Source organism: Symphalangus syndactylus, chromosome 3 (genome assembly GCF_028878055.3).
Source record: "Symphalangus syndactylus isolate Jambi chromosome 3, NHGRI_mSymSyn1-v2.1_pri, whole genome shotgun sequence".
NCBI classification, from domain to species: domain Eukaryota; kingdom Metazoa; phylum Chordata; class Mammalia; order Primates; family Hylobatidae; genus Symphalangus; species Symphalangus syndactylus.
Window position 1 is genome coordinate 47,559,014 of NC_072425.2, and position 15,360 is coordinate 47,574,373.

Consider the following 15,360-nt stretch of genomic DNA (forward strand, 5'->3'; position numbering starts at 1 on the left):
GAAACCTTCACATCAACAGTAGAAAACTGTCTAAGTACGGCAAATCCTCTTCTGAAGTCATTAAAAATAGTGTCATAAAAAAAGAATGAGATCATGGCCTTCGCAGCAGCATGGATGGAGCTGGAGGCCGTTATCCTACATGAACTAACACAGGAACAGGAAACCAAATACCACAGCTTCTCACAAGTGGGAGCTAAACTTTGAATACATATGGGCATAAAGAAGAAAACAGACACTGGGGCCTACCTGAGGGTGGAGGATGGAAGGAGGGAGAGGATGGAGAAACTACCTATCTTGTACTATGCTTATTACCTGGGTGACAGAATAATATGTACACCAAAACCCCACAACATGCGATTTACCTATATAACAAACCTGCACATGTACCCTTGAATCTAAAATAAAAGTTAAAAAAAGGACACCGAATTCTTTTTTAAATTTTTATTTTTATTTTAAGTTCCAGGGTACATGTGCAGGATGTGCAGGTTTGTTACATAGGTAATGTGTGCCATGTGATTTGCTGCACCTATTAACCCATCACCTAGGTATTAAGCCCAGCATGCATTAGCTATTTTTCCTAATGTGCTTCTTCCCCCAACCTCACCTTCAGACTAAGCAGGCCAACTCCCAGCTCTCTGACCCTGGGCTGGCCACCTGGATCTAGAACACTCAGTGGGCACCCCACTGAATAGCTTTCTTATGAAATTGAAATCAGGGCTGGTTGGACCCACATCTGAGGAGAGTGTCCACAGCCTCCAACAGGTGCCTCCAGCCTCCAGTGTCAGACGCCTCTGACACATACCTCCAAACTGCAAAGCTCATGGAGCCACTCTGCTCCCCAGTGCCCTCAGAAAAAGGTCCAAACCCCTCCACCTGGCCACAGGTCCTGCGTGCTCTGATCTGTGCCTGCTCCTCCCTCACCCCTGTTCATTGCTTCTTTCAAGTTGTTCGACAGCTACACTAAGTTTCTTCCTGCAGCAAATGGGCCATGGGCTTTCTTGTGAGTGGGGCTGAAATGGTCCAGGTGGCCAGCCCAGGGCCAGAGAGCTGGGAGTTGGCCTGCTTAGTCTGAAGGATGCCTTGGGGGGCAGGCTGCAGGCCACTTCTGCCTCCCCCACTGCACCCCAAGAAGCACCCCTCCTGGGCCACCCCTCCTGCCCATACCAGATGGTGCAGATGTGCTTCAGCCGCCTTTGCTGCAGGACGTTCTGGGTCTTCAGCATGACCTCTAGCTCCTTCGTCACAGCCGGGGGAGTATGGATACTCTCGTTGGCCAGGAACTCACTGGTGGCCAGACATGTTGGCACCATAAAGGGGAGAGGAGGAGCAGGGCAGGAGTGAGAGAGGGAAAGAGAACCACAGTGACAGCATTCAGAGCCCCAGCACTCCTTCCCTAACACCACCCCAGCCCCTTCCTCCCCAGGCTTTGCCTCTCCTCTAGGACCCTAAAGAAAGGAGGGAGAGAGGGTGGGTAGGAGAAAGCGGGGATGGAGGAATGGAGGAAAGAATGGAGGGATCGTCAGTTCAGTGGAGCTCTGGCACCAACAGCATGAGACCAGCAGGCTCAGATTTGATGGGGTCCTGACCACCGCCTGCCTGCTCTGTAACTTTGGTCAAGTCCTTCTCCTACTCTGAGCCTCAGTTTCTTCTTCTGTAAAATGGAACTCATGATGGTGCCTTTCTCATTGGCACTTGTGGGCACTCAGAAAAATGATGCAAGCAAGCCCCCTAGCACTGTGCTTGGCTCATGGGAAATGCTCAGTAAATGGCAGCCATTGCTATCACTGTTGATGATGTTTGGCATTTATAACAGCTTCCAGGTGCCAGGCCCAGATAGGCACTTTCCATGCAGTATCTGGTTGGATCACTGAAACTCTGTCACAGTCCATTAGGATGCCTGTTTTGCATAGAAAGAGACAGATTCTGAATGTTCAAGGGCTTGGTCAAGGTCACATGGAAAGGCAAGATGGAGGTAGGCCTTGGTACACTTTTCCCTCATCCACAGCAAAAGTGCCACTTGGCAGAGGAAGCATGGAGAAGGGACCTCTCTTCACACCCCCTCCCATGGGAGAGAGGAAACACGCTCCCCAAGGGTGGGAGGTGTTTGCCTGAAGGATGTCCATTTGTTCAGGCCCAGTGTCCACAGGGTTATGAGTGATAATAAAGAGTGGAAATTATACAGATAATTGGATGAATGTTTTCCAGCTGTATGGAGCTCAGAGAATGGTCATGAAGCAAGGTTCGTGAATAAAATATGAAACTGCATATACTGTATGGATCTAAAAGAGGCTGGAAGAAAATACACCAAAATATTCGCTGTGCTTCTCACTGTGGGGAGAGATTTGTGGTGATTTTTAATTTCTTCTTTATACCTTTATCTATTTCTAACTTTAAAAAGAGCAGAGAGAAACAGCAGCATTTTTAAGTAATGGCAAAAAGTGAGGGAGAATGCCACCCCTACCCTTTGCCAGCCCCTGGTGGGCTGGAGAAGGAGCTGTGTGGGCGGTGCTGACCTGAAACTCTGCAGCAGGGCCTCCTTCTTGAGAGCCTTCCAGGTGTCCACCAAGCCTTGCCAGCGGTGGCGGCTGTCCAGCTCCTGCTGCAGGGTGGACTCCATCAGGTTGACAAATAGCTGGGCGAGGGCCTTCCGGTTGCCCAGCAGGGCATAGTTCATGACCTGTGGTCACAGATGGACAGGGCTCTAGACAGGGCAGGGTCTCTCTCAGGTCAGGGCAGGGCTCATTTAGAGAGAAGCAGTGGGAGGCTGGAGAGGGGAGGTGCAGGCTGAGGGCTGAGTGGGGTGGTCTCAGGGCCTGAGGGGGACTGAGGGGTCAGTGGGCACTTGAGGAAGCTTCCTGGCACTGAGTAGCCATGGACAAGTGTCTTCATTGAAGGCTTAACCACAGACCCTGACTGCATGAGCTTCAGCTCAGCTCCAAGGTCACTTCAGATGGTTTGTTAAAGATGGTGAAAGGAGGTAGGCACTCAGTGAGCTCTAAGTGTTTTCTCTTTTTTATAAATTTCTTCCAAATGCAGAGTGCTCATGCCATCAGGGACCAGCCACATATGGTTGTTAGGAGAACCGAGACCCAGTGGCAAAATGAGGCCAGAGCTAGAACATTTTTCAGCAGTCCTCCCATGGCTTCTTACCTGGGCACCATTGGCATGGGCGTGGGATGATCCTCCATTGCGTGGCACTGTTTTGCCCTTTAGCATCCTTGCCCCTGCTTAGATGAGAGTAACTTCCCACATCCTCCCCGGCCCCAAATGCCTCCACACATTTCCCAAAGCCCTCCAGGGAGGTGGCAGTATGCTGGGGCAGTGGGTGAGAACCCTGCCAAGCTCAGAAGCTAGAAATTCCAGTAATGCTTTTCAGTGGAGCTTGAGGCTTGATGTTAGCTGTACCTCCTAGCTGGGTGGCACTGGCAAGTATTTCCTCAACCTACAGATCCACAGCCATAAGATGGGGTTCATGCTATTTATAGCATAGGGATTTTGTGAAAATAAATGAGAAAAACGCAGGTAGAGCAAGTAGCAAATGCAAGTTGTAATAATGAGTAGAAGCACAAGGAAGGGAAGCAGTGAAACACACCCGGGACACTGAAATCCTTGACTCTCCTATTGGATAAAATGTGCACAACTTAGGAGCCCTCCCTGATCTCAGAAGACAGCTACCACAGCTGGACCCTCTTTTATTATCCTCCCAACAAGTCCTGACAGGTATTACAGGCAGTCCCTGACTTACGATGGCTTGACATGATTTTTCAACTTTATGATGGGTTTATGAAGGTGTTAAATGCATTTTTGACTTTCTACATTTTCTACTTATGATGAGTATATTGGGATGTGACCCTATTGTAAGTGGAGGAACATCTATATTATCTTCATTTAATGACACAGCAAGCTCCAGGCTCAGGGGCTGAGTCATTTCGGAAGCTTCCACATCTGGGCAGTGGAAAAGGTCTGTGCTTACTCCTTGCCTGTGCTTTATCCAAGTCACCATGGAGCTGACATGGGCTGGACCCATCTGTGATTCCGAACACTGTTCTCTTTTCAGCCTACTGTGCTGCCAGGAGGCCCCTTTTCCAGCAAGCTCAGCTCACTGCACAAGACCAGGAAACCCACAATGTGCCTTTGGGCAGCCAAAAGAGGAGTCCTCTCTAGCAGCAGAGGAGTTAGACTTTGCTCTGACTTTGGAGACATCATGAACAATCTTGAATTTGGTGTTTTCCACCCCAAGGAAAGCAGCTGTGGGGAGCGGTGCTGGGGGCATGGACAAGGGAAAGCAGTGGGGACAGAGCCAAGAGGCAGGCTCAGCAATGGGCACAGACCACTGGTAGGAAGAGAGGCAAGAAGAGGCAGAAAAGCCAGATATAGCAGGCACAGCAGGTCACTCATGAAGGTGGAAACCACCCTGAGACCACTGTAGCCCCCTGATGATGACTCCATAGTGTAGCGCCTATTTCATTGCACACAGTTGCTGAGACATGACCTAGCAGGTGCTCAGTAACATCACCAGCGCTCCAGACGATAGCCCTATATTAGGTGTGCCTGGTTCAAGATGTCAGGGAAATATGAAATGTACTTTAGAAAGATCTCTATTGAAAAATGCTTACAATAGCAAGGACTCTGCTTCTCTACCTCAGAGGCCCACCTGAGCCCCTTAGAAACATAATAGATGAGAAGCCCACCATTCCTGAGGCACCAGACACCAGGCTTGGGGTGCCCCGGGTTCCTGGTCCTGCCCCTTCTCCCATGGGCTGATCCCTGCACAGGAAAACCACTCACCATGGCTTCTTTATTTATCAGCCTGTACACGTCTGGCCGCATGAGGTAGGAAGTTTTCTCTATGACTTCCGCATATTTCTTCAACACGCCTTTTAGCTAGAAATGACAAGACACCATACTTAGTGGCTCATTTCCTGGAGAACTAAAAGGAAACAGAAGGATGAGTAATAAACCCAGCAAGTGACAGTCACCACAGAGCCCACCTGCAGCAGACTTACTTTATTGGCTCGGGAGAACTCCAGCGAGTGCAGGGCCTCATCCAGCTCCTTAATCTCCTGCTTCTGGAGCAGTAACCGCCCAGCCACCTTATCCCACAGCTCCAGCAGGGCCTATGCAGAGAAGTTTGGGTCAGGCTAGTTGCCGGTGGGAGGGAGGGAAGAAGCAGGACCAGGGTGGCGCAGGCCCAGCCACGAAGGGACACCTACTTGGATGGTGTAGTCCTCAAGGTTGGTGTCGTTTTCCACCTTTAGGAAGAGACGGTTCATTTCTTCATCAGACTCAGTCAGCTTCTTCAAAAAAAGTCCCCCTGTGTCCACGATGAGAGGTTCCATTTCCTGCAACAGGCCAGGGGGATGATGGCCAAGGCATCAGCACCCCTGGGAAGGACGGAGCCCTCCCTGTCATGGGGGGAGTGCCAGGCATGGTCCCATCTCAAAAATGATGATCATTGCCTAGACCTAATGAGTTGAGGCTCACTAGTCAGCTCACAACCATGCCACACGCTCTGCACTGAGCCCTACTTCTTGGCTCATTTGATCCTCATCACAGTCTTTGAATTGGCTGCTGACATCGGGCCTAGCCTACGGTTGGCACTCAAGAAATATTCATTAAAGACGTGGCCAAATGAAAGAATGTCAGGTTTACTTCAGATGAGGAAACTGAGGCTCAGGTAGATGGCTTCACCAAAGCCACAGAGCTCAACGGTGAAAGCAGACCTGGCATCTAGTTGGGACGTATGAAGAAACATGGCTAGAGAGCCTGTTCTTGGTGCTTTGGGCACAGAGCCAGCTCCAGGAATCCAAGGCAGGACAACACAGTCAGAGAAGACTAAGGGAGAAGGGAACAAATGGAAATACGGGGCTCAGGGCAATCCAGAAGGGCAAAAGCTGGTCTCATTTAGGGAACATTCCAGACACCAGTGTGTCTAGAGATGAGGTCTCTGGAGAGGAATGAGAGCTGAATGGGGGGTAGTCCATAAGAGCCCAGCAGAGCTGGGCTATCAGCGAGGGGTGTGCCATTCTGCCCTTCATCAGAAGGACTGAGCAGGAAGGCCAAAGGCTAGGCTTTGGTGTCAGACCTGGAGGGAAGTTCTGACTTGGGCCCTTATGCACCAAGTCAGGTGAGACTCTCTGGGCCTCACTGCAAAACGGGTAACAACAGCACATGACCTGTAGGGCTTTTCCAAGAACTATGGGGAGCTGTGCTCACAAACACTCATAACGAGCCACTCAGGCACTCAGAGAGGGTTCCATGTCGTATAAGGTTCTGTGAGCCCCTGAGGACCTCTCTGCTGGAGAGGGGGAGGGAGGCTGGGAGCCACAACACACCTGCCTTTGGAATGGCATAGGAAGGGAAGAGGAGGGAGAGGGAGGATTCTCACCTTTCCCACCTGCGCAATCTCCTCCTGAAAGCTGGCCAGAGCGCTCTCATAGCTCCTCCTCTTGTGTTCTGCTCGCCTTTGAAAGGTGCTGGTGCTTATCTTCTCAGGAACTGCGGAGCAACAACAGAGGTGATGAGGCTGCCTTCAGAGCTCTCAGGAAAAGGCAGCACAGGCAGACAGCCCCTGCTCACCGAGGCCTGGCTCAGAAGGTAGACCCCAAAGCCAGGTCAGGGTGGCAGAGGCTTAAGGAAAAAGAGAAAAGACAACAGTGATTCATGAGTGCTAGAGGGACCTAGGCCTCAGCTATACAGTTAAAAGCTGAAAAAGCTCCAAAATAGTATGCACAGAATTTTTTTTTTTAAAAGTTCTATGGAAGCAAATACATATAGAAATGATAACTGCCAACACTTCCATAGCACTTCCTGCATAGTAGGTATTGTTCAAACTCAGCTAGTCTTCATGCTGAGGCCAAGAGGTGGCTTCCATTCCTAGCCTCGTTTCACAAGTGAGGAAACTCAGTCATGGGGGGTTGAAGAACCAAGTTGGCCAGCAGCTGAGCAGGGATCGGGGCCACTTGCTTCCAGGTCTGTGCTCCTGTCACATGCTCTGCTGTCCCCTTTATCCAGGTGGGAAGCCGGATGCCACGTGGGTTAACCGGGGGTGGGTTGGGGTGGCGGTTGGTGACTCTCTTTGGAGAAGAAGAGGTGTCATCGTGAAGGGGAAGGTTTTACTTTCTCTTTCTCTCCTTCCTTTGTTTTTCTTCAGTGAGAATGTATTACTTTTTTAATCATAAAGAAAAAAGGTTTCTATATTAGGATAAGGTCAAACTACGACAATGTAGTAGGAAGGAAGAAAATGCAGATGAGAAATACTATTGGGAACCTGCAAGAAAGTGAGTGGCATCCTTTAGTCACCTGTTTTGCATCAGTAACTGCCCTCCATGCAGGCAGCTCCCCTCCTCCCCCAGCTCCCTGCACAGGGGAGGACTCTTGGGTGAGATGCTCAGGGAGAATACCCTCCGGATGGCTGAGCCAAGGAACACAGTGGGAGCTCAGGGCCTTCCTCAGAGGAGTTGCCAGGAGACATCCCCACCTCCTGCCCAGGTCTCGCCCTGGCCCAGGACAGGCCTGCCTTGAGGCTGAATGGAGGCTCACCCATAGTATCCATGAGACCCCGCACTTCTCGGGCAGCGATGGTGCTCTCACTCTCTCGGGATTTTTCCTTCTTGGCTCTTTCCTTTTCCCTGCGACACAAGCAGAGAAGAGTGAAGTCCCAGCTCCTGATGCCATCCATGGCAGCTCTGGCACATAAGGGCACCAAAGGGTGGTTCTCCAGAGGGATTGTGGGCAGCAGCAATGGACCAGGCACACCCCAATTCCAGAGGGCCCTGAGGCAGTGCCCAGGCTCCCAACAAATGCCACCTGGGGTCCGTTGCCAACAGACACCATGGGTCCCTAGGTGAGAGGTTGGGTCTCTGCCCTCAGGGAGCCTGCTCTGGCTCTGGTGGTAGATGATGAGCCTGAGCCACTTCCCACCTGGGGAGACTGAGGATCAGAAGGGGTACGAGCAGCCCAGTGAAGCCAAATCATGCTAGCTCTTGGCATGCATCGTCATTTGCACCTTCAGCAACCCATCCTATGACGTACTTGAGGTAACCTCATTTTCCAGAAAGGGGGATGGGGCTTATAGGAACCACAGAATGCAACAGAGAGGAGACTCCAAGATCAGTCCTTGTGACACTAAGGCCCACGGAATTTGGGTGAGGGAGGAGAGAGCTGGGGTTTCAGAAGGAACTATTTCAACAGGGAGGACCAGCAGGGTGGATGTGACATCAGCTTTGGAACTGGCATCTGTGAATGCCCTGTCCATGGGGCAAGCACCACAGAAATCCTGCAGCTCCCAGCGACCGCTGCCATTCCTTGGGCCCCCCATATGTCCAATACTTTCCAGTCAACTTCTCATTTAGCCCTCATGCAGACCTAGCAGGGAAGAAGCTGCTGGCCCTGGGCTGCAGCTGATGGGGCCCAGGCCAATCTTCTAGAGACAGGTCTTTCAGACCTTGTCATTCTAAATGCTCCTGGACCAAGGCAGCCCTGTAGCAGCTGAGATGATGACACCTGCTGTCAACTCCGGCTTCTTGGTCACTTGCTCCAGGGACTTGGGGCTTGGTTTATACCAGTGGTGATTTACGCCCTGGCCTGGGCTGGTCTCCACCCACCCAGGGGTCTGCCCTGGGTGATGAGCACATAGGTGGACTGGTCTTGGCTGGCTGAATCTTCAAACACCTGCACCCTTTGCTTTGATGCCTGAGGGAGACATGGTGCCCTGGCTCTGCCACTCATGTGTTCAGCCCAGTCTGGCCTCTGCTAGCCCTGCAGAGTGTCTAGAGGGAGCTGGGCCCGATGGGTAGTTCCTCTAGATTCCCACCTGGGGCATCAGGCTGCCTGTGACCCTGGATGCCCACCTGGGGCATCAGGCAGGGTGACATGGGCTTGGGTGGGCCAGTGGATTTTTCCATCTGTTGGGAGTTAAGAGCATGAGGGTCAGGAGCTTTGGGGGTGGCTTTCCTGGGAAAATTCAAAGGCCAGGTCAGGGCAGAGAACTATACTCAGCAAGGGGTCTGTCCCTGCCCCAAAGAGGGTGAAAGGAAAAACAAAGACAGGTAGAGGAGGCCTGCTTTCTATCTCAGAGTCCCAGGCCCAGCAAGGGTTTATGGCTTGTGTAGAACTCAAAGTGCCTAAGGGGAGCACCGCGCCTGCTCCATTCTCTCAAGAACCCCGGGAAGATCTGTTTCTTCCTTTTCCCCATAGCTGAGAGTCAGAGCTCAGCGAACTGAAATGGCATGCTTAGGAACTTTTGCACTTGGAAGTTCACAAGAAACTCCTGATCTCCATGCCTGACCCCGCCTGCTCTCATCTCAGGAAAATGCATTTCTGCTGTTCACCCAGCACTCAGGCCAGAGACCAAGGGCTCTCAGGAGCTCTCTCCTCCCCTCCAATTCATCACTAGGTCTCATGGGTTCTGCCTCCAAGACACACCCGAGGCCCACCGCTACTTTCCCTCTTACAGCCACCAGCAAGGTTACAAGGACAACTGCAGTGTCCTGTGCCCTGGCCTTCCTGCCTCTTCTTGAAGCCCCCCACATTCTGCACAGAGCTGCCTGAGGGACTTCAAAACTGCAAATCAGCTGCTCACTGCAGTAAAGTTCAAAATACAGACTGTGGCCTGAAAGGCTGCTCCCAGCCTCATCTCCTGCCCTCTCTCAGGGTCCATTTACCTTCAGCCTTCTGGAGGGGGCCAAGACCACCTTTCTCAGAGCCTTGTCCCATACTGCACCCTCTGGTTTCAGCTGATCCCCTTCCTCAGAGAGCTTTCCTGATCCCTGTCCCATAGCCCCTGTCCCCTTAGTCAGAGCTTTTCTGCCATTGGGGGGATGTGCTTATTTATTTACTTTTGAGGTCTCAAGTTTCATAAGGGTGGGATCCCCATACCCAGTGCCTGGTCCTAGGCACTTAATCAATAATGATTGTGGGAGTGGGGGAATGCGGGTGAGAGAAGCAAACCATCCTGCAAGGTAGGTATTATCCTCCCTGCTTTAGGGGTGGTACTTGAGACTTCATTCCTACAGGCTACTCATCTTGTGCTGGCTCTTTTTGAGTTTTTGAAGGCTCAGGTACCCTAGTGCATGGGGGTGAGGCATGGACAGCAGGACCAACCTGTGGAGAACAGGGTTTTCCACGATCCAGTCGTTGGGGAGGCTGTGCATCCACTTCTGCTGTCGAGGAGACATCACCTCCCCTTCAGGAGTCTCCACCTTCTTCATCATGGGTATCCTGCCACTCTTCAGGGTCACAGAATGCTCTGCAGCCCGCTTCCTGGTGGCCGCAAGGGAGTGGACCAGCTGCACCTGAATCCAGGGAGGACCAGGGATGCGGGAGTGGTCAGAGCTGCTGACTTCCTAGCACTCTCAGGCTGATGGTGGCTGTCTAGAAAGACATCCAGAGAGCTGCACCCAGGAAGGCACTTTTCAGGAGGCCTTCAACCCCAGGTCATATCCCTATAGGAGAGCTCTCCTCCCAGTAACAGTCACTCAGCCACTTCAACGAAGGCCTCTTTCTAAGAACCTTAAATGAAGTGAAGATCAAGAACAACATCTCAGCCTTTTTTATAATCACAAGAAATTGGAAAAACAGAACTGACTAATAATAGGGATTGGCTGAGTAAACATGGTATGTCCGTTTGATGGAATGTTAGGCATTTGTTAAAGATGATACCCACAAAGAATTTTTTATAACTTGAGGAAATGCTTAGGAGATGATGATATATGGTTAAACATATAACTTAAACGCATAAATTAAAAATTATAACCAAAATTATACAGTATGATCTCAAAATTTAAAACGCATAGGAAAAGGCCCTGGGGGAAGTATGCCAAGAATTAAGAATGGCCTTGGAGACAGCAGGATCGTGTGAGTGATGTAATTTTTTTTTTGGTTTCTTTATACTTTTATAATTTCCAGAGATTTTACAGATAATTATTTAGGGCTCAAATTAGGAATGCAAATCCCTTTTAAATAAGCAGTACCGAACTTCAAAGGAAGGATTTGGGTCTGTGTGTTTCTTTTAAGATCTTGTTTTGTCTATACAGTGCTTTAGAGAGAACAAGGCAATTTCAACAACCTACACTGTTGTCAAGACGGCTTTACTTTAATACAGTTATGGGAGTCCTATATCAACAAGGGGGCAGCCGCTCAGCATGGTGAAATACATGGGTGCCCACGGGCATAGAAAAGGGTCTGTGAGATACTGTTGTGAAGAAAAAGCAGATTTCAAAACACTAGTATAGAATGAAACCTATTTTTTAAATACAAAAATTAGACATGTTTTTATGCATGGGAAAAAGAGAGGTCACCCAGTGGTTCCATCCAGGCTATTTCTGAGTAATTTACATTTAAAATTTTAATTTAAGTTTTCTAATTTTCAAGAACTGACATTCTAATTTTGTATTGGTACAATTTAAGAACCAGCAAGAATTATTTTTAAAATCAAAGTAATTTCAAAGCCCTTGTTTTATTCAATTTCCAGTAGGGAAGCCCTGGGAGGGAGGGAAGTTTGGAAGAAAGCAAGGAAAGGGGGATGGAGAAAAGGGGGACAGAGGGCGGCTCCTACCTCAGCCTGGAAGATCTGCTGGTAGGCTTTCCCATTCGGAACCTGGGTCACCTTCCCCACTGACGACATCTTGGCCGCTGGCTGGATGCCCCTGCCGGGAAGCCGTCGTCCAGGAAACGCGTCTAGGCTTTGGTGTCTCAATTCCAATTCCTGAGGTTGGGAAATCGCCCGTCCCAAGCTCAGGTTCAGGTCCAGGTGGGAGGACGTCTGGTCTCGAGGCGGCACCCCAGGGCAGGACTCCCCGGGGAAGGACTCTCTGCTGGGGGGTAGGGGGCTGGGGAACGTCGACTCAGGGTTTTAACTTTCAACGAAACGATGAAACTAACCTCAGATGAGCTCTGAACTCGAGCAGGAGGCCGGTTCTCCCCGCCGCGCAGGGCGCAAATCCGAAGGGACTCTGGGATCGCGAATAATACAGGATTATTGCTTGTGCTTCACTCTGCCATGCCCTTCGGGGAAAAGTTAACAGCGCTCAAGGTGTCGGTTGGGACTGGAACTCCAATGCGGCACTGAACTCGCATCCAGGACCCTAACCCACCCTCCATGGGACACAGGGAGGAGAATTGGAGGGAGAGAGTAACCTGATTCGGGTCACGCTAATTAGGCGCCTACTGTGTGCTGAGAAGACGCAACCACCCTCTGCCATCCCCCTCCCTAGCCCCCCAAGTAGAGTGAGCAGCCCCTGGCCGTCCCCTTGAGCCCGGCGGATTGGAGAGAGGCCTTGCGTCCGGCCTGGCCGCGTCCCCGCCTGCAGAAAGCACCTCTCAAGGCAGCCAGGGCCAGTCCAGCGACAACTGCAGCTGGACGCCCATGGTCTCCAAGGCAACGCGGAGGGGCGGGACTGCCCCGGCCCCGCCCACGCTTTTCTTCCCAGGGGAGGTTGCTCTTAGCAATGGGAGCGCCCCACGTGGAGCAGTGAAACTCAACTATTTCCTTCAATGCCAGTTTCTCCTCTCTACAAGGACTACAACCCCAGGGCTGCCAGGAGCAGCACTATTAAATGTTCTGAAAGGTGGTAGGATATATGAGATGTAGCACTGAGCCATCATGGTCAACAAAGTCCATCCTATCTTATTTGCCTTGGTTAAAACCAATCTCTGCTGACAGACAGCATACGGTAGTGTTTGCCTGTAAGTTAGAAGCTGATAGACTGTGGAAGAGACCATCTCTTTCTCGTTTTAAAAGAGGTTGAGAGCTCAAAATTCAGGGATCAAGGCTTGCCTGGCCAGAGATGAAAATGCTTGTGGTTGGCACTGAACGTGGCCTCAGGTTTCCCATATATATGAGACACTCAGCGCCTTCTTACAGAATCCCTGCCTTTGGCAGTGATATGTTACGATTGCTAATAAATGCTCCCTATGCCAATTTTCTAGATTGAGTGATTGTTCCGTCCAGACTAGAATCAGAAATTAAGAAATGGTGAGTATAAAACCCTTTTATTCTCATTCTTCAGTCCTGGGTTTTATTAACAAGGTGAAGTACTGTAACAAAGATTAGATTCATTTTAGCTGGAAAAAGAAAACGTGTAGGTGACTGAGGGAAGGGATGAAAACACAATAACAAATAGGTAATGTCCAGGAATTATTTGCAGTCTCATATCTCTTTCCCATCCAAGGAAGCCCTACTGGCTTTGGCCTTGAACATTAGAAACTATTCTCCCTACCCAGATGCTTTCTGGGTTCTGGTTCCAGGCACATCTGTAATTTAGGGGTTTCTTTTTTAAAAATTATATGGCTATAAATAGTAGGCATGGACATGTCAAGTATGGGATTTTGTTTTGATTAAACTCCATATTTATTGCAGAAAATTAAAAAAAAAAAACAGAAAAACTTCAATGGAGAAAGTAAAAATAACCCATAATCCTACCACTGAGAATTTACCTCCCTTAACTTCCAAGTTTTTGAGACTGTGTTTTTGAGTTTGGATCAAACGTGGAAATTCGTGTTTGCCTTTTGGATGGCATTTCCATTCTCCTCCCAACCTGATAATATCATAGCTGGAAAGACTAACCAGTTAGAGATCATCTGGTTAGTCCACCTCCTGTGTTTAGGTATGGGCAAAAAGCCAGAGATAGGGAACGGAAAGAATGACACCAGGGCCTCTGGATCTTTTTCTTGTAGCTCAGCATCATCTTTGATCTTTTCCCTCTCACTCTGAACTTTGAAAATGTCTCTTGACCCCATCCTTTTCCTTCCTCTATCCCAGGCTATTGTCTGTCTTCTGCATAGTCCAGACAAAGCAGAGAGATGAGGACCACCACAAGAGCAAATATTTAATGAGAGGATTTAATGCCTGCAGTAACTATGAGAGGGGTGCCTTAAGTAACCCATTTTACAGATTAAGAAACTGAAATTCAGAATCAGTGACTTGGCCAAGATCTCCAAGATAGGAAGATCTAGGATATGAATCTAGACCCTTGTAATTTGAGTCTTGAACCATCTGACCTGTGACTAGCCAGAAAAAAAAGTTATTTAACCAACTGATTGGATGTGCATGTTGAAGCATAGCATACATATCTAAAAGTATGGAAATCATAAGTGAATAGCTCAATGAATTATCTGAAAGGAACGTGCCTAGTAAGCAGTACCCATAAGAAATAGAGCATTACGAACTCTCCAGAAGCCCCTTTTGTGTACCTGTCATGTCACTGCCCTCTCTTCCCCCAGAATAACAAATATTCTAACTTCTGAATTGGTTTTGCTTCTTTAAAAATTTTATTTAAATGGAACCATAGAGGATGGACTCTTTTATGTTGGGCTTATTTCATTATGTTTGTAAGTTTTATACTTTTTTTTTTTTTTTGAGACAAGGTTTCGCTCTGTTACCCAGACTGGAGTGCAGTGGCACAATAACAGCTCACACTGTGACCTCAAACTCCTGGGCTCAAACAATCCTCCCACTTCAACCTCCCAAGTAGCTAGAACTACAGGCATATGCCACTATACCTGGCTAATTTTTATTTATTTTTTGTTGAGACAGAGTCTCACTATGTGGTCCACGCTGGCCTCGAACTCCTAGATTCAAGTAATCCTCCACCTCAACCTCCTGAAGTACTGGGATTACAGGCATCAGCCACCAGGCCAAGCCCATATATATATTTTTAATGTGTCAATGGTTTATTTCTGTATAGTATCCCATTATTAAAAAATATATACCCCATTTTATTAATCCTTTCTATTATTGATACACGTTTGGATTTTTTCAATTTGGAGACTACCAATAATAATGCTGTTCTGACCATTGTTTTGTATGGTGAACATATGTAGGCATTTTTATTGGGTGTATACTTAAGAGTGGAATTGCTGAGTCATAGAATATGTGTATGTTCATCTTTAAGAGATACTACCAAAGAATTTTTGAAAATGGTTGTATCAGTTTACATACAGCAGTGTATGAGAGTTCTAGTTGCTCTACATCCTCACCAACATTTGATATTGTCTCCTGTTTTTATTTTAGCCACTACATGGTAGTATCATACTATGGTTTTAATTTGCATTTTCCTTATTAGTAACAATGTGGACACATTTCATATACTTGTTGGACATTTGGATGTCTTTTTGTGGAATGTCTAGTCAAATCTTTTGCCCAATTTTCCTGGCAGATTGTCTTTTTTCTTATTAATTTATGGGAGTTAGTTATGTATCATAAATATGAGGCTTTTTCACATAAAGCTGGCAAATATGTATTCCCATTCTGTTCTTGCCTTTTTACTCTCTTGAAGGTGTCTTTCAATGAAATGATGTTACAACTTGAAAAGGTCCTAATTTATCCATTTTTGTCTTTATGGCCAGTACACTTTGTGT

General features: G+C 48.6%; 1 protein-coding gene across 1 annotated transcript in view; it reads right to left on the minus strand.

Annotated features, from left to right (window-relative positions):
* CCDC180 (coiled-coil domain containing 180) overlaps positions 1 to 15,360 on the minus strand; it is a 99,621-nt gene that overhangs the window by 58,050 nt on the left and 26,211 nt on the right. Inside the window, 10 exon segments of the mRNA XM_063636880.1 lie at positions 1,165 to 1,284; positions 2,514 to 2,677; positions 4,789 to 4,884; positions 5,007 to 5,117; positions 5,214 to 5,342; positions 6,389 to 6,498; positions 7,543 to 7,631; positions 10,105 to 10,295; positions 11,558 to 11,707; positions 11,884 to 12,006. Coding sequence (XP_063492950.1) covers positions 1,165 to 1,284; positions 2,514 to 2,677; positions 4,789 to 4,884; positions 5,007 to 5,117; positions 5,214 to 5,342; positions 6,389 to 6,498; positions 7,543 to 7,631; positions 10,105 to 10,295; positions 11,558 to 11,626 — 1,079 coding nt within the window. The 5' untranslated portion in view covers positions 11,627 to 11,707; positions 11,884 to 12,006.